Raw genomic sequence first — 22,110 nt, forward strand, 5'->3', positions numbered from 1 at the left:
GCAGGAAAAACTCCAGGTAGACCTTTGCTCCTTTACTACATAGTGTACAGGACTTGGAGGGGTAAAGGAAGATCTATCTGTGTGATAGAAGCAGTATTCACCAACAAGAATAACTGTTTAGAAGTTACTTGTATTGAGTTAATGTTTTCTTCTGTGTTTATTAATCCAAGGTCAAGAGGAGTTATGTTCTCAGAACTTAAGCTGAGGTAACCAGTGTTAATGAGAGTTTAAAAAGTAGATACATTCTGTTTTACAGTTGAGGAAGGTTATTTTGGATTTCTGCTTCAAATCCACATCTGCAAAAAACCCCAGTATTTGTTTCTAGTGTCTTTAAAATTGTATTTTGAGGTTTTTTTAACATGCAGTTTGGATTTGAAATGCACAGTAGACTCCCAAGGGAATATAAATTTATCTGGGGGGGGAGGATGTGTGTATCAGTAGTAGTAGTAGATTTGAGATACCAGAACATTTGGAGGGCACATAGTGTAATTAAGAATGATGGGATAGTTTAAACCCTCTTCATAGTCTTAATGTTTTGTAATGTCACATATGCTTAAAGCTGTGCATATGTAAAGTACTGCATGTTCTCATAAATGTGTTCAATAGTCTGTTTTGTAAAAGTTTGGGGAGGGGGAAAAAAAGCTCTGCATTAGGTAGATATTTAATGTTACAGTGAACGTAAAAGTGTAGTTTGACTTTTTTCTAGAGCATTTTCTTTAGCTCTTTTCAAAATAACTCAGGCTTCATCTTCATGCAGGAAGGATTGCTTTACTGGAAGTTCACACTCTTAGTAGTTTGTCTGATCATACTTGGTTTAGATTTTTGATGAGACAACTTGGATGTCTGAAGAAATAATGCTTGTACTGGACCACTTTCAAGTTGCTGGTTGTTCTTTCCTAGTTTCTCTTAAACCCAGTTTTGGTTAGAATTGAATAGTAAACCAAAAGAGCCTGTGCAATGCCAACTGCTAGTTAATGTTTTATCGTAATTTCAGTCTTCTCCTTAATGTACTAGCATATAGATTTTATTCTAGAATGACTTGAGAGGGAAAACAGCAGCTCCACAGTAGTAAAATATGTCAGTGTCCGGCTCTCTCACAGAATCATATAGCTCACTTGTGCATATAGTTACATTTTGGGGCTATGCTGGAAGGTTTTGTAGCCTTAAATCTCCCAGAAAACTTGGCAAAGCTTCCTTTTTCCTTTCAATAAAGTAGTGCCTATTTTTACAGGAATTGAATACTGCCCTTGTTCTCCAATGCTTTGAAGAGTTTTTGTGGAATGTTTCCCCCATGATAATTTTCCTATTAAACTTTATAACAGGAAATTGGAATGTACTTGTACTTTATTTTATTCTTTTGCCTTGGGCTTATGTAAACTGGTCTTGGTGATTGTTATGTACATTTTTTCCATCTTTAGTGCACAGTGCTGTGGTAAACAGTCTTTCCTTTCACCCTTCTGGAAACTATCTGATTACTGCTTCCAATGATTCAACCCTTAAAATTCTGGACTTGCTAGAAGGAAGACTTCTATATACTCTTCATGGTCACCAGGTGAGACACAGCCTTTTTTATTGGTAACATACAAACCCATAACAAACTGGGCAAATTTGTGCTTGAACCTTTCATTCTTCATGGCAAAAAACCTTTTGAAAAATTCCTTGCATAGAATGATGATGATGATAATAATGATAATAACCTTTGAGATCATGTCTGTTTTGAAGGGAAAACTTATGGGGAGGGAAGGAGATAAGGCAGGAATGGAGAGGATGAGAAACCAAGGCAGAAAGGAAGCTCCAGTGTTGAGGATGCAAGTCTAGGACCTAAGGGACACAGTCAGAGCTGTGCCCCAGACTGTAATCCAGGGTCTGTTGTGCACTCTGTACCGCAGCTCTGGCTCTCTCCTTCTCTAGAGTGTTGCAAGTAACAGTTGGCCCCTGACATTACTGTTGTGAAGTAAATAAATACTGTTCACCTGACACAGGAGGCTTAAGGACAGTAATGGTGAAATGGAAGAAATACAGTTTTGGGATGTGATTTGGGAACATGCTTCAATTTTGTTAACAGGCTGAATTAAATAATTGAAGGTGATGTTGTGAAGATAAATACTGTTCACCTGACAGGAGGCTTAAGGACAGTAATGGTGAAATGGAAGAAATACAGTTTTGGGATGTGATTTGGGAACATGCTTCAATTTTGTTAACAGGCTGAATTAAATAATTGAAGGTGATAAATGCTGCTGGTTGGTTAAGTTTAACTGATTGGCCTATTAGTATTGTGCTGCTGGATGTGTTGCTTGTAAGGTTAATTATATGAATGCTTGGAGCTCTCTTTTAAAATGTTAAATTAAAATAGACTAATTTCATTGTCCATGCTGGGTGGGGCTCAAAGGCATGAAAAAGCAGACCTGCTTTAAAGGTTTCCTTTCCAAAGGGACAAATAGAACAGAAATTCTTAACCCATTTGTGTCTCTTGTTAAAATGGGAGCTGAGTCTTAAAGCATCAAAACTAGCTGGGGAAAATCACAGACTGAAGCTGTTGAGGGTGTTGGAGATTTGGTCTGGGCAATAATAGTAGCTGCCTGAGTTGCAAAACTGATAATTCTGGCTTTTTGTGGCTTTATGTTTAGTGACTGCCTTGTCTGTCTAAAAATGTCAGGTTTGTTCTGTAACTTCTCTTATACTATGTGTTAATAAACTTTTCTTCTTTTTTGTAATATTAATGGCAAAATAGGACAACCTTATACTTCAAGCTCTGCTTCATGGGAAGATGTGATTAAAACTGACCAAAGGGTTCAAATGCTGAAAAGAATGGGGGAAAGATAATGCTGGCTAGCCTAACATGTAAACCTTGACTGCATAAAATTTTCTTACTTTGAAAACTGAACCAAGTTATCTTATACTCTTATCAGATAGAGGTTGCAAAGCTTCTAACTGTTGTCTTAATCTCATTTGCATATTTGTCTTTTGTGTTAATTGCCCAAGTGAGTTCTTAGGAAGTAGCCTTCTGGAAAAAGGCAAGTGTGGAGGGACAGTGGATCTTTGCACCTCTCATCCTTTCTTCAGGTGCCTGGTTATTGTTCAGCATGTGGCTGAACCTGCTTCTGTTTTGCTCCCTTCTAAGCTGTAGGCTGCTCCTCACTCAGTGTGGTGGCACAAAAAAAAAAAAAGTTTAGCTTTGAAGGGGTGCCTAAAACCAATTATGGTGATGGAGGTCTTCAGAATTAGATGCAAGAAAGTCCCTTTAGGCTAATACTGTACTTAACTTGGGGCTTCTACAAAGCAGTTGGTTTGTGAATCATCTGTTCAGAAGTAAAGTTAAAGCTCCATATTTTTTCCCTACTGTTTCAGATCAGTAAGACAATGTCTGCCACTCCCTGCTAGGCATCTAACTGGTATTAGAAATGTTTTGACACTGGCACAGCTGAAGGGTAGTTGCCATTGTGGGATTATACCTCCTTCAGTTTGTAAACAAGTACAAGTATAAAAGTGGCTGGTAGTGCTTTCTGGTTGTTTTTAAGGGTTTTGCACCAAGATGGCTCTGGAACCAGTCCTGGATAGCCCTGGGCTGGTGGTATTCCCTCTGCTGACATATGCTGTGTGGTTGTGGGTTGGTTCTTTTAATGCCCGATTTAACCAGATACTGTACTTTTCCACTAAAAGTGTATGATGATCTGTGCTTCATTCACAGTAAGCAACCGGCAGTGACCACAGGCCCTGCTTTCATCAGAAGCTGCTGAGGTGGAGGCCTGCCCTGGCTGCTTCTCCAGCCTGCTCTGCTCATAGATAAACCCAGGCTACTTAATACTGAGGGCTTTTTTTTTCCCCTTTGTTCTCACTGTGATATCTGCCGGTATCTCCAAGTGGCTAAAAAGGAAGTGGGTGTGGGTTTTATGGTCATAAGTAATTTGCCTTTTCAAGTGAGAGCTATAGTTTAGTCACCAAATGAACAGCATGTTCTGAAGACATTCTTGAGTTATGACTTGTGTGAGTGCATATGCTGGTTGAGATTTTGTTCTTGCTCTGACAGCTGACTGCTGTTATGTTCTGAGAAGGCTGCATGCGAGTGGGCACTCGAAGGAAAAAAAAAAAGAAAACTTAAGGTCCTTTAGACATACTTTGACGCAACTGCTGGAGTGCCAGGAATTTGTTAGCAGCTGATTAGCTGTAGTTTATATAGGGAGGATTGCCAAGTTTACATTGCTGTCTTTAATTGTAATGTAGCTGGCTCCCTTGTAGCAGAAGGATCGTTGGAGACAGGAGTTTGTAGCTTGGAGCTGACATCTTGCAGCTGCAAAATATCATTCTGTATTGTGCTGCATATTTTAGTTCTGGAGTGCTTCAAGCTGTGAAGTACTCTTACCTAATTCCATACAGATGAGACACCAGCTTGGTACGTAAGTCCACTTCTGGTACTGAATAATTGTTGAGGAACAGAATGTTTTAGGGCCCCTAAGTCACCTCCAGAAAGTTGCTGGAGGAGAGCAGGTATGTACACAGTGCCTGTCTGCCCTTTGGGGCGGTTTGATTAGAGCATTTCCAGACTGACTTCCTTAGTGAAATGGAAATTTTCAGTAAATATTTAGAAAACATCTGCATGGGTATGTTTATAAATAGGAAGCCAGAAAATGCAAAGTTACCATTCTCCAAGCAACCTTGACTTGAACCATGAAGTAGCTGCATTCTGCCTATCTCGGTGACATAAGTGCTTTCTGCTTTGCTGCCTGACTGAAGAGCAAGATCTTCTGAGCAGGTGCATGAGAAACAAGTGTGCTCCTTTACAGTCTGCTGCCAGCTCAACTAGGTGGCATTAAACATCTGTGCAGGCCTAGTCCTCTTTGAAGGATGTGAGGATATCCGAGGGCTGCACAGACCTGGACCAACAGAGGCAGAGAAGAATGTGTTGCAAGCAACAAGCAATTGACTTAGATTAGCATTTCTGAGTAATAAAAGGAAATACGAGTTCTCTGTTCTTCCCTTGTAATTTTTTTTAAACTGAAACTTTCAGGAGTTAAAAAGATACTGAACATTCAGTTATAAGGTGCCAGTATAAATTTTCCCAGTGTTAGCTGTAGCCCTTACTCCCTGGAGAAGGAAGGTGCAGGCATGACAGTCTTATTCTATGTAGTAATACAGGAATTTTTCAAAGCTCAGTGGATTGAGAATCCTTGTGACTTCTTGTCAGAGGTATTCTGCGTGAAAACATCGCTTGTTGCCTTTGCCATCTCTGTCCTCTGCTTTTCTCCTTGGTTCCCTTTCTCTCTTCCTTTCTCTGCTTTGTGTTATCACACTCATTGTGCAGTTTCTAGGAATCTGCCCGTTTTGTCTAAAAACTTTTCTTGCCCTTACTATTAGAGATGTGGATTCTTTCCACAGTCCTTATTGCTTTCCCCTCCATTCCCTCTTGAGGACAGTACTCGGCTCTGTCCTGCGCCTCTTGATTTGCCAGTGTGCAGTGCCTGTGCTGACACCTTTTCCACTCTCCACATTGTCTTTATAGTATCTGTGTTGTTTATGGAAAGACAACAAACATCCATGGCTTTCATAGCTTTTTTTTGTAGTTATTTTTTTTTTCTAAGATCTGGATTTTCCTGTCTGATGCTGCTTCTGCAGGATAAGTGCTACATCCTGTACCAGATAAGTATCCTGCTATTGTCTTTCACCTTTTCTGATAGGATTGACTAGATCTTCATAGCTGTGGGTTTCCTTGCTGCAAGTTCATCATTGAGCCTGAGATACAGGCTCAGTGCTTCAGCTTTATCAGAAGGTCTGTTAATTTGAATTGGTCTGCACTGAACTCTCTTCACTGCACTCTCTGCTGCTGAAACCAAGTCGTGTGTCTTTCACCTATCACATCAGCATCTTGCCTCAGGCCCTCTATGTTCTTTGGCCCTCGAATGTATTTTTCAAGTTTCTTACCTGCTCTTGGTGTTTTCCTAATTGCCTTGATCACTTGTTCTTTGCCATGAAGTAGCTGAAAGCACTGTGAACAGTGGCAATGACTGCTCTGTTTATTATTTCTTTTATGCCTTGAACTGATGATTCCATACCTGGCATCCCAGTGTGCTGGTTGCTGCTGGATTTGCTTCTCTGACCTCATCACCAGTCATATCTCCTTTTCTCTTTCCACTAGTTAATCTATTCTAGGAGAGTTTGAGTGTACTGGCTTGTGTCTTCCCACTTCTGCATCTCCTTTTGTGGGCAGTGGAAGGGGAAGCTCTCCTTTAATACAACTACTTGCATCCTCTAGCTCTTGGCACCTCCCTTACTCTCTTATCTGACTCTTCTCTGGTATGCATTAGTTTCTTTCAGGATTTAGAAAAAAAAGGAAGGTGGGGGGAAGGAAAAAGCTACTGGCATCCTTGGCCCCACTTGTCTCTCCAGCTACCTTCCTCGCTGCCTCTCCTTCCATTGTGCGGACTGTGCATCATTAAACTGTTTTTTTCCTGGACCCTCTCCAGCCTGGCTCTTGTTTCTCCTGTTATGCTGAAGCCAAAATGTTAAAACTCTGTTACTGGCTGAAGCTCACAAGTCTGGCCCCTCTTAACTTGAACTGACTGTTGCTGTTGGCCCTGCTCTTCTTGAAACCGTGTGCCTTCTGTCCTCCAGCAGCTCTATGGAGGAGGAAGTGGTATTCAAGAGGGCTTTCTCTGTGATTATCTGCTTATTATTTATAGATGGTACACATTCTTCTGCTGTCTCCTTGCAGGTGTGACTGTTCGCTCCAGGCATGTTTCCATTTCTCCAAACTAAACTCTTGGCCTTTCTCTTAGGTATTTGTTTTGGAGAGATCTATCTTTAGCTCCACTTCTGAAAGCTTTGTGTTCAGGGATGCTGTTCCTGTTGTCTCTTGTCATTCCTGTGTCAGTTGTTACTGATGCTGTTGCCATCCTGCCAGTTACTCATTCAGTGCTGTAAGCTGTGTCCTGGCTTCAGATCCCATCTTTCTAGGCAAAGAACGTGTTCAAGCCATTCAGAATAGTTCTGAACATCTTTTTCTAAGGCCACGCTTCATATTTTGTGTAAGCTGATCAACCTGTGGATTGCTGGGGCAATAAAGGCCCTGTGATCATTAGCCTCAATCTATTGGAAGTGGGAAAACAAGGCAAGGGTATAATCTCTATCTCTGGGGGGTGGTCTGCACATAAATTAGGTTGTGTCATATGCCGTGCCTCACCCTTCTTACCTACGTGTGCAGCTGGAAGTGGGATGTCACCTGGTGTTTTGGCTACCATGGCATGGCTGTCTGACCTTGCCTGAATCTTGTTTGTTGGGAATGCTGCTGCAAAGGACTAAGTCTGATCCTGTTATCATTCCTTCTGTATGGCTTCCTTTTTTCTGTTTCCAGTTTCCTTGCCTTTTCTAGTGTGTGAGTGATTTGTGCTTTTCAAGGCTCCCTGGGGTTTGTCCCCACCCTGCCTGGTGCTCCTCTTTCGCTAGAGGAGATGAGTTGAATATCGACTAGTGGCAATGTTCTTCCCACTTAGTGTTTCCAGTGCATGACTTTTTGCTCAATTCTGTACTTTCCTTAAAACTTTCTGCAGCTCTCTCCCAGTATGACCAAAATTATTATTATGACTTCAAACTCTATTTGACATGCACAAAAGCTCGATAGACCTCATGTAGTTGGTGTGCTAAGAACTAAATAGAAGTGTTCCTTACCACTGGCTTGGTGTATCTCGTTGTCCAGTCCCTTCTTTCTGCAGTTTTCTGTTTAATCTAAGGCAAGAAGTTGTAGGAGTTTGGGGACTTGTGCTAGCAGCTTGCATACAGCACCTTGCGCAATGAGGATGCAGAACTGGAAATTCTGAACCCCCAGGGAATACTAATAGAAGGACATTTGTATCCTGCTACAGAAAGAGGAGTGAAGTAATCCTTTAGAAAGTTGCTGCATCCCACATGTTCTAGTTGCATGGGAAATAAGCTTAAAATTCTCCCTACAACTTGTGTAGAAGAATATGCAGCTGCTGCTTTTTGATGCTTTTAATGCGAACAGTAAGTTTAAAGGGGAAAAAATCTGAAGGAAGATTTGAATTCTTCAGTCTCCAACCATGTACCTGTTGTCCAGGACTGCATCAGAAACCTTTGATCTTTGCTCTGCTTACCTGGAACAAATGGGAGTACGGTTGTGTCTAGTCACTGGCATGTGTAGCTTTTTATTTTTGTTCTGTGTGTTTATATTAAATTGCGAGAATATTTGGCAAATTATTATTTGTATGTTGCTATAGCAAACCTGTTATATCCGGGAAGAGTGTTGTAAGTCTATGTAGCAAAAATACTTTTCACTTAATTTATGTCAACAAATCTGTAGAGGATGTTTTGTCTGTAGACTTGTTTGTTCCTTTTCTTTCAGTTTATAAAGGCACATTCAGTCTTTGATATAAATTTCTATTTTAGGAGGAATATGTTCTGTTGAACTTCTTTTTTCCCTTTCAGAATGACGTGACTTTGGAGTCAGTTCATTGCCTGTTTTGATGTGATTTGTATTGTGCTAAATTTTGTCTAAATACACTGAAATATTTAGACTGATAAAAATAACTTCGTGAAACATTGCTCCTCTCCAGTGTTCTTCACTTGTGCTTGCTCCTGAACATTTTGTCTTAAGCAATGACTTGAACAATTTTTTTTTCTCACCCTGACTGGTTTATTACAGTCAGAGCACAGCTTCTGTATCCTCAGCTCTGCTATCTTTGAGCAGTATTCACTGCTGTGCAGTTTTCTGGCTATGTACTTGTTTCTGCCCTTTCTTACTGCGTGTCTCCTGCTTTTGCATTTTCTTAGAGGGTCTCCATTCCTGACAGTGTGATCGGAGAGCTGAACTGCCGGGGAAGGTGGGCGGGAGGAGAAGGTGGAAGCACGCTTTGTCTCAGCTGATTGATGGTGGTGTCTTTGGTTGAAATATCTGTACTATTTAATGCTGTGTTAGTTGAACAAGCTCAGGCACGCTAATGACTGCACATGCACTTTGAAATTACTTCTACTAGATCAATTCTGGCAAGATCTCTCGAGTGACATGTTCCTATTAGCCTCAAAACTGGCATAACCTTGTGCCAGGTCTCTCGAGTGACATGTTCCTATTAGAAAGCCTCAAAACTGGCATAACCTTGTGCCAGCATATTTGAAAGCACACAGTGCTGAGACACAGGCTGCAGTGAGGGTTGGGTGTTTATCCCAAATACAATATTTGGGTTTTTTTCTACCTTCGGGATTTATAATGATGAGCTCACTTTTACAAAGGAGAAAAAGAAGGGAAAGCAGAAGCAAACTGGGTGTGAGGTTTCCGTGTGATGCCCATGGGGAAGATGTGAAATCTTAATAGAAAAGTCTGTCCTTGCAGCTTGATACATGGTGAGGAAAAGCTTCTTACTTGGCTTCTGAGATACGTGATCATACTTGAAAGAGGATAACTCTGCATCTGTCAGGAGGTGTATGTTTGTGTGATGGAGTTTTCTGATGGTTGTTGTTAGGGCTTTTCTGGTTGTTTTTTGTGGTTTTTTTTTTAAGCCTGTCACTAGTTCAGCTTGCTGGCCGAGCAAACTTGGCCATAGGCTGCCTCTGCAAATGCTCATTCCTCCTTCTGCCCATTCCAGCATGGGCAAAAGCTCAGACTTAGTGCAGTCTGCAAAGTAATGTGTTCAGTAGCTGACATAAAACTTTACTATCTGGGTCCTCAGCTGTTTATTCTAAGCAGAACATTTTGTCCGTTGTGCCTGTGCTTGATCCCAGCTCTGTTTAACTGCATCTCTGAGTGCCTGCCTCATCCTTCTCATGTGCATCCTCCTGTGTGCTTTTTGAAGGACTGAAAATGTATTAAAATAGATGTGTGGTGTGAAATGCATGCTTTTACTCAAGCAGTGCTTCAGCAGTCAGCACCATTTAAAGTCTCTCGGAACTGACTTTTTTTAAGAGTGAGATTTCTTCGAAAGGCAAGGACCTGTGCTGCATGGAGATGATCCTGGATGCGTTAACTCTGGCATCTCTTCTGTAAAACTACTAAGAGAAAAGCAGTTTAAGCCAGCCTTTTATTCCTCAGTTAAAAACCTGACAACTAACCCAAACCTGCATAGATCATTATACTGTAGCTTAAAATGGCAGATGATGGTGGTGTAAGGAGTGCCTGCCTGCTGCGTGCCTTCTCCTGCGCTGCTGCTGGTGCCTGTTTGGTTTGAAGCCTCTGACATTGCTTGGCCACAAGCTCCACACATAAGGGGATATGAAGCAGTGATTCTGTTATGCTTCTGATGTCTTTGAATGTCCCCATGTGGTGACTTTGTCCTGCTAGTTTGTATCCAAAGAGGATAGCTGCCTTCTGCAAAACTCTAGGTTGTCCTGCAGAATACAGTAAATAGAAGCTAACGTACAAATACCGTATATTCTGCTGATGCTGCTGTCTGCCAGTCAGTGCTCTTCTTTTTACCAGTGCTCCTCAGGTAGCCTTGGCTTTTTCTTCCTCCTGTGCTGAAAACTTTGTGGGCTTCTTGACTGCCAAGTCTCAAATAAAATGGGTAGTTGGATTCTGCCCTGAATACTGAATCTTATGTGTTCAGTTATTCTGCTTGTATGGATTTCTGGACTTAAAATGCATCTAACCTTGGCCAAACTAATTGATGCAAATTGATTGCTTTTGTTAGTAGCTGGTCAAGCATGTTTTGAAGTTATGTTGTGGTGGAATAAACAAGAGCTTTTAAGCCTTGAGTCTTCTGTATGGAATATCATAGAAGTATGAGGGGAGAGCATGTGGTGACTCTAAAAAACAAAACAAAACAAAAACCCCACAAAAAAACCCCAAACAACAGATGAAAACAACCAACCAAACTGCCCCCAAGCTTTTTCCTTTGTGATAGAACTGATTTTTTCACTTCTTGCCTGTAGCCCTACCTGTTGGCTATTTTTATCATCGGTCATGTGTTTTATGCTGTCCCTTAGTGACAGTTATATATTTTCAGAGGAAGGCTGTTGGGAAAGCATGTGGAGAGAAGATACTGTTTTCCATGGTGAATCTGGTGCACACAGTGGTCCATGACATTTGCCATCTTGTGGTGTCAATGTCTCGAAGATTCTGGGTAATGTTTGAGGTTCTGGCCCCTGGAGTTCTGTGATTGTGTGAAAATCTTGGCTTAGTGCATTTTCTTTTCATGGTTCCTGTATCCATGGGGTGAGGAGGAGCTTGGAAAACATAGGTTCTGAGGGCTTGGCAACTGAAGCCTGAAAAGTGGATTCATCACTTCTCAAATTTATTTAAAAAAACCTTATATTTTTATGGGACATGGTTTGTCATTAATGAATGCTTAGAATTGTCAGTAGTGGGGGTACTTTGTCTACAATATTTCTCAGTAAGCTTTTTGATACTGCTCTGCGTGTATCTGTGTTTAAACCTCCTTTTCTGCTTTAAACCTTTCTGTCAGGTGTCTTAACTTAAGGCTGCATTTAACAAAACTCAGCAGTTTCTCTGCTTTTAATAAATGAAGAGGAGTTTTAGAAACTTCTAATTCTAAAGGGGAGAGGGAACAAGGAAGACCCTGAAGCTGTAAAACTTGGTTTGTTCCTGACTCTGTCTTAATACCATGGATATTGAAAAGTGGGTGTCTTAAACTGGGGGCAAAAATATGGGCAATGGTAAGTAAGTGCCAGTGAGCTTGTGTGTTACCTGACAGATACGAGCTTCTTAAATTTTGCCTTTAGATTGCTGATGTCAAATGATAAACACCTTGTAAAGCTGTAATGAATTAAGGAATTGAGCTTTATAACACTTTGTTTTCTTTCACTTTTTTTTTTTAAACCTATCTTTTAAATCTGTTTGCAGGGGCCAGCTACCTGTGTAGCATTTTCAAGAGCTGGAGACTTATTTGCCTCTGGAGGTTCTGATGAACAGGTATCTGGCTAGTTTAATTTGATAGTTTTGTGCCCTATTGTTACTGTTTTCTTGGCTTCTTGCTGCTTTCAAAGAGAAATATTAAAAACTGTGAGAGATATTAAACATAGACTTTTTTATTGAGGAAGCACTTCAGCTGGATTATCTGGGAATGGGTACGCACAACAGAAGACATTTGCCCTATATAAGGCCCTTGTTGTATGCCTTTCTGAGGTGTCTGCTGCTGGGGAGGCAGTTAGATGGGTGTACAAATGGCTGTGTTGAGATACTGTGAGTGTCACAGGCTGTGCTGGGGGATGGTCTCCTGATTGCCACTGGCTAGGTCTGAGATACAAGCGTAAGGACAAGGCAGGCAGGGATGCTTGCCCTGAATACTCTTCCAGGCTCCACTGGTGTACAGTGCTCTGTATTTCGTATTCCTCAGGGCTCTCCTCCTCTCTCTGCCTTATTTGAGATGCTGTGGCTAAGCCCTCTGCAGTGATTGACCAGGTGGTTTTGAGTCTGATTGGACGTGAATATGGGCTGCAGGTCTCTCTGTTAATGGGAGCATGGTGCAAAGCTGTGCTAATATTGCAGTTGCACAGCTTTTTGGGTCAGAGCTGGACTTTTCTCTGCTGACCTTAATGTTTGCACTAGGATTGAGAGCCTGGGTGTTCAGTACTGCTGGTAAAGGGCTTTTGTGGATGAAGCACTTGGGGCAGAAGGGGAAATATCTTCCTTTTACTTCTGGTTCTGAGTTACAACCCAGATTCACTTTTCTTTAAAAGCTGCTGGGTTATGTTTTCTGTTGTCAGGGGGGAAAAGCAAAAACATACCCAGTATGTCTGGACCATGCTGAAATGACTTGCTGGGTTCTCTACGCAATGTATGTTTTCATTTGCATACTACCAAGAAGGAAAACAATCCTGGGGTTGTAGCCCATGACAGTTTCATGAGCTGCTACATTTCAAGTGTATTTTATAGATTTGCCTAGATATGTCGTATAACTTGTCATCCTGTTGCTTTTAAGACGACTTTTTGTTTAAGGCTTTAAACAGACTGTTTTGAAGAGATGCATCCTGGGTTTTGTCTTATAAAATTGTATTGGGGTCACCTTATTAGGATTTGCTCTTGAAATACTTAACTAACACAAACAAGCACAAACATGCCTTTTTGTTGCTTCTCTCTTACTTAAAAGCCCTGATGTAGCTGGAAGTTGCAGTTATATAGCAATTCATTGTCCTTATTTTTGGTAGAAAACTTCAGAAATTTTATTTGTCTTCAATTTCTGGGTATAGCCAAGAAGCTGGCTGTTTATTTCATTTTTAACTTAAGAGGATGTGTTAGCCTACATTTCTCTGTTGTGTAGATTCCTTCAAAAGGCTTTTGTATTATCAGCTCCTTCTTTGTCTTTCCAATGGCTGGGATTTCTCTAAACAAAGTAATGCTCACTGCAGAGTATCACCTGGTGGTGTTAAACTGAAATGCTGAATAGCAGTGCCTCCCCAGAGAGGTGCTTTGTAAAGGTACATTTATGGCATGTGCTCACATACCGACTTCTTTGGCAGCCCTTTCCACCTTAGCTCAAGGTTGCACGTTTCTCAATTGTGTGTATTGGGAAGGGTGGCTGTTGGCTGTCCTGTTGTAAGCTCCCATGAAGGAATTGCCTCTTGCCTCTTAGGTTTGTATCTGAAAATGCAGGCAGTGCTTCCTTTTCTGCATGAAGAAAGGACTTTAACATACAGTGTATTTATGCGTTAAATCCAGCATCAGTCTTAGATTGCCAGTTGTGCCTATACAAGGAGCTTTTTCAGTGGAACAGATCTCGCTGAACACTACCTTTGTGGACCCAGGAGAAATAACAATAACTTTTTTGTGGGGTAGTTTAGACACGTACTCTGTCTAAAAAAACCATGTTTAATTACTGAACTGCAAACAGGCTTGTTATATGAGCCTGCTGGAATCAGGTGGTGTCATTTGCACGCTGTGTTGTGAATATATACTGGTTTTAACATAGTGTGACTTCCCCCCCTGAAGATATGGACAGACTTCAACCCAAAGTAGTGGTGTGAGTAAGTATCCATTTTTCTGTCATCAGTCTTCACTGAGCTGTGTTGCATTGCTCTTAATCCCCACGTTAGACTAGGTGGCAGTGCCCATCTTTGTTGTAACAGCACCCTTTCTAGCTGTGAATCATAGAATCATTAAGGTTGGAAAAGGCCTCAAGGATCATAAAGTCCAACCATCAACCCAACACCACCTAACCCCCTAAACCATGTCCCGAAGCACCACATCTACATGTTTCTTCAACACCTGGTTGGCACCTTAGAGCTGGGGGCAACGACCTTGTTAAGCAAAAGTTTGTCCTTGGTTAGTGAGGGGACTAAAGCCTTTGCTGCGTTCTTTGCTGCTTCTTATCAGCAAGGAATAGGCTTGTTGCCCATTGCCTTTTTACAGCCCAGATGTTTGAGACATCCCAAGGCCTTCCCTGATCAGGGCCTTTGACAGGCAGTTGTTCGTAGAGCTGGGGTGGTGTTGGTGCAGTCAGAGCAAGTATGAATTGTGGAGTTGGGATTTTTGGCAGGGAGGTGGTTCTAGACCGGCTTCTAGACTGGCTTTGGGCTCCATTGGGTTCTTGGGGTGTGGGGGAGGACCTCGTTCAGGCAGCTGTTTTGGCATCTCATGAGGATTTGGAATACTTGCTGATGGTGAGAGCAGTCTTGCTGGGGTTTTTTTCCTTTTTTTTTTTTTTTTGTCTTGCATGCGCATTTTTTTTCTTCGTGGCTTTCTTGAGTTGAAGGCCCATAGGATCATCTCATCAACTGCAGCTCTCCCAAGTTTCTAGCATGTTAACTCGTCCTGCCTCTGTGGACATTCTTTTTGTTGGAGGCAAAATTGGAAACTGGACAAGCTCCTACTTGCCCATCTCCTTTGCAGCAACTGCTTGCCACGCTCCTGCTCCAGGGAGTCTGACCAGCCTGCCCGAGATGCTTGTCCAATTGTCTTTGGCACCCACTCTTGCACCCAGAAGCAGCACTTCAGACAGGGCAGGGGTGGCCATGCAGTCTATGCAATAAGAGCATCACTTTTTTCTCTTACACAGTGGTATGGCCTCGTTGGTTAACTGTGCAGCTACAGAGGAAAAATTCTTTTATTTCAGGCAAAGCCTGGATGAAAACTTGTAAGCAAAGAATAAACATTGATGTTTCTGATAACCAAGATGAGCTGTCTGGATTCATAGATGTCTTTCAGACTTGTGAAGTAGTTGATTGATTGCACTTCGGCATTTTTAGACTTCTAGAGCCATGGCTAGGGATTTTACTCCATAGATTTACTCTTGATATGTTGAAGTGGTTTATGTGTTAGAGGCCTCTTTTCTTTTCTGAAATAAATATTGCATTATGGAGAGAAGCCTATAAGTTTGGTGTTTAGCTGACAAACTACCTCGAGATCTCTAATGCTACTCTCAAAGTACTCACTCCTTTTCCTATGAGAGAATCTGATGATAAACTAGTGACTAGTTGTTTTGGGTGTGTGGATGATAACTGCTATAATGCTAAGCATGGTATTTAGATATATTTGTGGTTTTAATGGTATAATCTGCATGTTGCTTTGAAGTTCTCTTGGTAGCTCTAGCTTCATGATGTTCCTGACCCAAAGAATGTTGAAAGGCCTAGGTCACCCATTGAGAACTCAGTTATGCTACGTCTGTGTTCAGTAGCATATTCACAAATAACATCCTTGATTGAATTGATGGCAAAGCTTTCTTAGGTGAGCTTTAGTGTGCATCTGCTGACTCTTCTCTGCTGTGTTGACAAAATTGACCTTTAAGCAAATGTAGATGGAAAATGTTGATAGAGATAACGTAACCGCCTGCCTTTCTTCTGCAGGTGATGGTGTGGAAGACTAACTTTGATGCAGCAGATTATGGTGATGTACTGAAGAAGCCTGGCACTAGTGTGGATGGGACCCATCACGCTCTGGTAGGTCAGCATGCAGAAATCATATAGATTTCCTTTTCAGTACACTTTCTGCAACTTGAAAGCATGTGACTCTTTCAGGCAGTAGAACTATAGAGCCATCTTTCCTTGCTATTTGAGCAGCAGGCTGTCTGTTTTTAACTGATTTTGTCTTGCTTGCTTTGTTTAACTGTGTGTACTTTGTAGGAAAGTGATAAATAATGATCTTACAAGTCAGCAAAGACAAAGGAAATCTCTGCATAGCCTTCACATGTGAGAAATAGGTGACTTGTTGTACTGCAGCCTCTCTCCTAAATACCTGGAGAAATGAGTTCATAGCCATTCCCTGAACCACGTATTAAGAGACATCTGATTTCTGACTGTATCTAATGGATAAATCCCCCAACTGAGTAATTCAGTACAATGCACTGATCTATGTGTAGTACTGATGTTGGATGTCATGGCTATTATGAGAGTAACCCTTTAAAGTTACTGCCTAATGAGTTATAATTTTTGCACATGATGATGCTTCTCTTAAACTTCTATAGTTTGTCTTGTCAATCTTTGTATATTTTTGATATATTTGACTATACCTCCAGGACTTTGGTCTTCTTTACTGGGCTACTTAAACTTAAGTTCTGTCTTAAACATAGTAGTGTTTCTATTTAATATGGCTTCAGGCCGTTGCTGGAGGTGTTGGAATAGCTGTAGGATTTTGTGATGGACATGACCTGAGTCTGCAGCTCTAAACCTGATGCCTTACTACGTGGGGAGCTCTGTAAAGAAAGCAAACAAAACCAGAGGATGTTAGTGCTAGGTGAGTCTGAGAGGATGGTAGGAAGCAATCACAGAAGGAAGGAGGTGAAAGTGTTTATTGATCCTGGGCTGGTTTTGGCTAAAACTGACTTCTTCCTTTTCCTCCTCTTGTGTGTTCTGACTCTAAAGTTATGCAGGCTATGAAACTAGCAGGCCAATGACCTCTTTGTTTATTAGCCTATTGAACTGGACTATCTCTGAACTCTCTTTGCTTCAGTTTAAGATCTTGTGTAGTATAATTCTGGGCTGAAATACACCAGAGACAAAGAAAGCCTTTATGGGAAGAAATACTGTTTTCAGTAACATTCCAAGGAGCGGCTTAAATAATGTAGACAAGGTGTCTGCTAACAGGAGATTATGGTAAGCTTCCCCTTTCTTCACTGCTGTTATTACCAGAGCGTATTAACCAGTAGTAACTTAAGGAAAGGAAGAAAATGCCGGAGTTTTTCTAAAACTTAGTTCTCTGTTATAGAACCTCTGTCAACAGATGGTAAGATGTGCATTGAAGGTAGTTGCTGAACAAAACCCTTGAACGATGACTAACCACCCTGAACATCTGTCCCTCCAACAGAATTTTCCCTGTGGAAGAGTTTACCTGGCAACATCTCTAACAGATGCTGCTGGGACCAACTGTTTGTGTACTGCTGCCAGGCAAATCCATGTCATGTGGTGTTGGTTTATAAGGGGTTGCTCTGCTCGTGCTCTGAGCCTGTGGGAAATGGGGCACTACAAATTCTTTGAGGTGCAATATATTGGTTTGGATCAGGTGCTGTGTTTTTACAGAGCGCAAAGTGAATCCATGCTGAGTCATGTGGAAGAGGCATACACTTTTGGTTGGGGACCTAAATTACTTCAAAGGCGTGAGTATTTTGAACTGCCACCCAAATGCAGCCATTGGCTTGAGTGTGCAGCTGCACTACCTGAACATGAAAAGCTTACGTGCAATTTACAGAAGATAAAACCTGAGCAATAGTGGGCTTCTCCCTTTCTGTTTACTCCTTGAGAAAATGTGGTATCTTCTGTTCTGAATAGCACAAATGAGGCTTCCACTGCATCTGCTGGAGTAGCTATGAGCATGAATAGAGGCTTGTGAACTACACCTTGACTCCTTCAACAGTAAAATTGTCTCTGGTTAAAAAGCAGGGGTGAAGGTGGTTGCAATGGAGAGCTTGGGTGCTAGCTGGCAGAACTAACACCAGTATCTTAGTCGACTAAGGCTGATGCAGATCAACAATGTGATCTCTTTTATGCTGTTAAGATCATTGTTTTGCCTTGAAAGTGTGATGGAGCTCTGTCCTGCTATAAGGGAGTGGAGTTTCAGTTTGTCTTGTGTCACGCAGTCCGATTGGTGCCACCAAGGCCAATATAGTCTAAATTTTGGGGGGGATATCAGCTGTATTATGGCAGCCTGTTACGAGAACAATCGTGTAGCATGCTAGAGCCTGTACCTCATCTCTGCTAAGAGCTCGCTACAGTTCATGAGAATGGAAATGCAAAATATGGCTAGTACTCAACATCTTTGTGTATTAGGTTATGACAAATGCAATACTTTAATATTAAGGCAGTTGTAATAGCTGAAGTTAGAAGGGGAAGAATAAACAATGTAGCCTGAGATCTTGTTTTGAATACCATAGGTTAAGTTTAAATTTAGAATTGATGTGAGGTGTTCTTTGCTGTTAAAAAGAAGCTGATATATCTGAAAATGGCTTGGTTTGTTATTTTATGGAATAAGTATTAACCTCAGCATGGAAATCTTGGCTTCGTAATAACTTGGCTGTTCATGGCAATCTACTCTTTTCTTTCAGTTAATTTCATGACTCTCATATTTTAGAAATCTATTATACTGGGCTCTTAAAGAGTACTCTCACTGCTAAAGCTTACTGAAAGACTTAAATTTCACTGTATATTCAGTTCCTTCTTGTTTTGAGCAGGTCTTCTTTTTAATAACGAAGTACTTTGGATTTTGTGTAGTTGAGATCAGTTATTTTTTCCCATCAAAATCAGACTTGAAACTGCCACCTGTGGCTCATGGTTTCATGCCAGGGTCACCTTTTCCTTCAATGGAAAGAGAAGCTGCTTCAGCTTTCTGTACTGCAGTGTTAGCGTGCCAGGACTCTGCTTTTTGAATGATACTGCGGTTTTGCAGACATTTTGGGATGTAACTACATTTAAAACAGTGGCTAGGTTATTAATTTGGTTTTGATACTGCTAAAACACGTGAAACGCATGATTTAGTAATGCATCTTGAATCTGTTTTCACTCTTTACTTAAGTCAGAGAGAATATTTTTCCATGCAGAGCTTATGCTGTCATGTGTAGCTGTACGTAACTTTTTTGTTAAGTGTTGTGAAAGCACAAATCCTAATCAAAACAGTGGCTGTGAAAAAGCACTCAGTTTAGTACCTGGTTTCTCATGGGGAGAGTCAGACTAACATGCAAGTGCTAAGAAAGAATAACTGACATCAAAGCTAGTTTGTCATCAAGATGAATAGGAAGAAAAAAGAATCCTAAATACCCTGTGGGATAAGAGAAACATGAAACATTGTCAAGGTTTGTGAGCTTGAAAACAAACTCAAACAATTTTCACTTCCGTAGGCAGAGGGAGACTGGAGCCTTCAGAAGATGCTGTTTTCTCAGGCAGTTGGTTAAAGTTCATTATGAATCAGGGTGTTGGGCTTGTTTGCAGCAATAGGCATGAACTTCAAAGTTGCTCTGCCCACTTGCTTGTGTTTTCTGTAAATAAATGAGGCTTGGGAGATGCAGTTTGCTTTGAAAGTAAAACTGCTCCGTTCAAGGACTAATGCGAAGGAAAGAGAAGCTCATGATGAGCCGGAATTGCGGTGGTGACTATGGTGTAAAAGCATAGACACAGAAGTGTGATAAAGGAAACACTAAAGCTGTCAGAAGTGATGTTAGCGTAGATGTGTGACTCTAAATGTTAGGTCAGAGTTACAGTAGGTCTGAAATAAATGCTTACTCTTGAATTATAAGCTAATGATTGTTGCTATTAAGTGTTGCATAATTGCCTCGAAAACCAGTTAAGGGCAGGCACTTGTGATGAATGCAGTATGAAGCTGACAGGGAGAAATGAAGTCATATAGTCCTGTGTCTTGATTTTATACCTGTTTGTATTTGTTTTAATTTAGAATCTAAGAGGTAAGAGTAAATTAATGCTTGAAGCTGTGGTATTGAGTAGCGAGGAAAGTCTGAATAAGAGGTATAGATTTTGCGTGGGATTTCATAAAGATGGATTCTTGCACTTGTCCAGGGTCAGTAACTCTGTGAGCGTAATGGTCTGTCTGCATGAAGAGTTGTAGGATCAGATCAAGGGACGTGTTCACCCATCTGATATGTTGTGAAAACATTCATCATACAATTTGTTCTTTCCAGAGAGAGCGGATAATGTGTTTTACTTTGAGGGTTTGGTGGTGATTTTTTTCCAAATACAAGGAAAGCTTCGTACATGCGGTTACAGCTGATGTGAATATACAAGAACACTTGTTTCATTATGTGACAGCTCTGCTGCTATTGTTGACTAATTCCAAGACGACTATGTACGGTCAAGAGTTACGAGCAAATGCTGAGCAGTTGATGTCACATGGACAGTTAGAAAGCATTTGGGTGTTTAGATAAACTTGTACACTGAAAATTATGAGTAAAAACATTGTAGTATAAGCTAAGTTGGTAAACAGTTCTATTATGGAAAATAGGAAATATTCATTGATATAGAGATTCTTTACATAAGTTTAAACATAAACTTTCTTTAGGCATGTTGTAGCTCTGTGCAAAATACTATGCGAAGGAGGAGGCTGATGAGACTTTAGTCTCAGCCTCTGCATGTAACTTTCTAAAGAAAAATACTTCAGAACTTGTTTGTGTTGTAGGACATCAGAGGCAGAGCTATCTTGAACAGGGGGAGTGGGAGCTTCAGGTGTCCAAAAGGCAGTGAAATGGCAAGGGCTGCGTGCAGCCTGTTTATCTCAAACTAAGGGTATCCTGGCAAGAGTTACAAGTACAACAAAACATAAGCTTACAGGTGATGGAGAAGTGTTTCTCTTGCCACTTCACTTCAGTTGTGAATTCTTCAACCATGTAACTTAGATATATGCAGCTTAGTTTTCAGCTCCTGCCAGGACTCTGAGAGACCTCGTCATGTGAGTGGATGTGCAGACGTACTCAAAAGCAGGTAATCCCTTGGCAGGGGCGATTTGGGAGATGTGGGCAGAGGTGCAGAGTTGTCCTCTGTCACTCTGACCAAGAAGTCTTTCTGCTCTTTCGAAATTCAAGAGCACAGATGTTTTAAATATCTTGAGCTCCTTTGAAGTTAAATGGTACTCAGTTGCAGAGCTACCCAATTTGAAAGCTGATGGCATAACAGACTTGACAGTGAAGCTTGAGAAGAGCAATGCTTCAGCAGAAAGGACTTAAAGAAGTAACCTGTGACTCTTCAAATGAGTCTTTTGGTTAAGACGGGCATTTAGGCCTCTTTCCACACTGCTGGGTTTCAAACTTTCTCCAAGCATTGGACTACACTTATTTCTTCAATGAGAATTTTTCCAAAATAGTTCTGTTGAATAGGATTGGAGACTAATTGCAAAAAACATGATCTGGTTATAAAGTTGTCTGAAGCCTGCAACTGAAAGTCCAAAGCTGACTCCACCTCTCTTCTTTGCTGGTTCTGTTTTGTGACCTTGGGTGCCTCCTGTGCTCAGCCCCTGGTCTCTGTGCTGACTGCAGCAGTTCATTCTGTCAGCCACTCGTTCCTTGTGTAAATAAATTCCTTCTGAGTTACTCATAGGCCAGATGTGCCTTTTTTTGACCTGTTGGCTTCCAAATTCATAACTATCTCTAATTTTGGCATCTGTTAATAATTACAAATACTTCTGTACATTTTTTTTATTTGCTGTGAACTCTCCTCCTGGGAAGCAGTTTCATTGCACAGAGCTGCGACTCTTTGCAATTGGATGTGAATGTGTTGTTGTTTGCACCTCCTCCATCTCTTTCTATTTATTTATTTTTAAGAGTTGTAAGGGAGGAATCCTGTATTCAACAGCAGGAGAGCCAACCTTCAGCCTTCAGGATAAATGTGGTCTGCAAAATTATTTTTCCTGATCTGCTTGTCATCTTATTTTTCTGAGGATGTGTTCCCACTGCAGGAAGCTCTAGTCTGGTATGTGATTGTCTTCCTCTTGGAATAGGCAGGTAGATTATTTGTGTAAAAGAACAATAGTGTGGTGAGTGCTCAAGATGTTTCCACTGCTTTCTACCCTGCTTTGTGGTCCAAGCAGGAGCTTCATAGGTGTGGATGCTCAGGAGCTCTTCCCCACATCCTTCACAAGTGGTGCAGTTGCAGATTGTTACTCACAGCTGCCTGACCTTCGCTCTTCTTTCATTGAAGGAAGCTTGCTCGTGTAAGCCTGTTGTAACATGTGACCTTGGTTTGTGGTTTGGTGTTTTTTTTTTTTTTTGCAAGGAGACAGAGGTTCAG

General features: G+C 41.2%; 1 protein-coding gene across 1 annotated transcript in view; it reads left to right on the plus strand.

Moving 5' to 3' along the window:
- The window catches only part of POC1A (POC1 centriolar protein A), a 54,708-nt gene that overhangs the window by 9,287 nt on the left and 23,311 nt on the right, over positions 1–22,110 (plus strand). Inside the window, exons 5-7 of the mRNA XM_010083901.1 lie at positions 1,419–1,552; positions 11,801–11,869; positions 15,739–15,831. Of these exons, the coding sequence (XP_010082203.1) occupies positions 1,419–1,552; positions 11,801–11,869; positions 15,739–15,831 (296 nt within the window). The remainder of the gene's footprint in view (positions 1–1,418; positions 1,553–11,800; positions 11,870–15,738; positions 15,832–22,110) is intronic.

Source organism: Pterocles gutturalis, unplaced genomic scaffold (genome assembly GCF_000699245.1).
Source record: "Pterocles gutturalis isolate BGI_N339 unplaced genomic scaffold, ASM69924v1 scaffold15130, whole genome shotgun sequence".
Lineage (NCBI taxonomy): Eukaryota > Metazoa > Chordata > Aves > Pterocliformes > Pteroclidae > Pterocles > Pterocles gutturalis.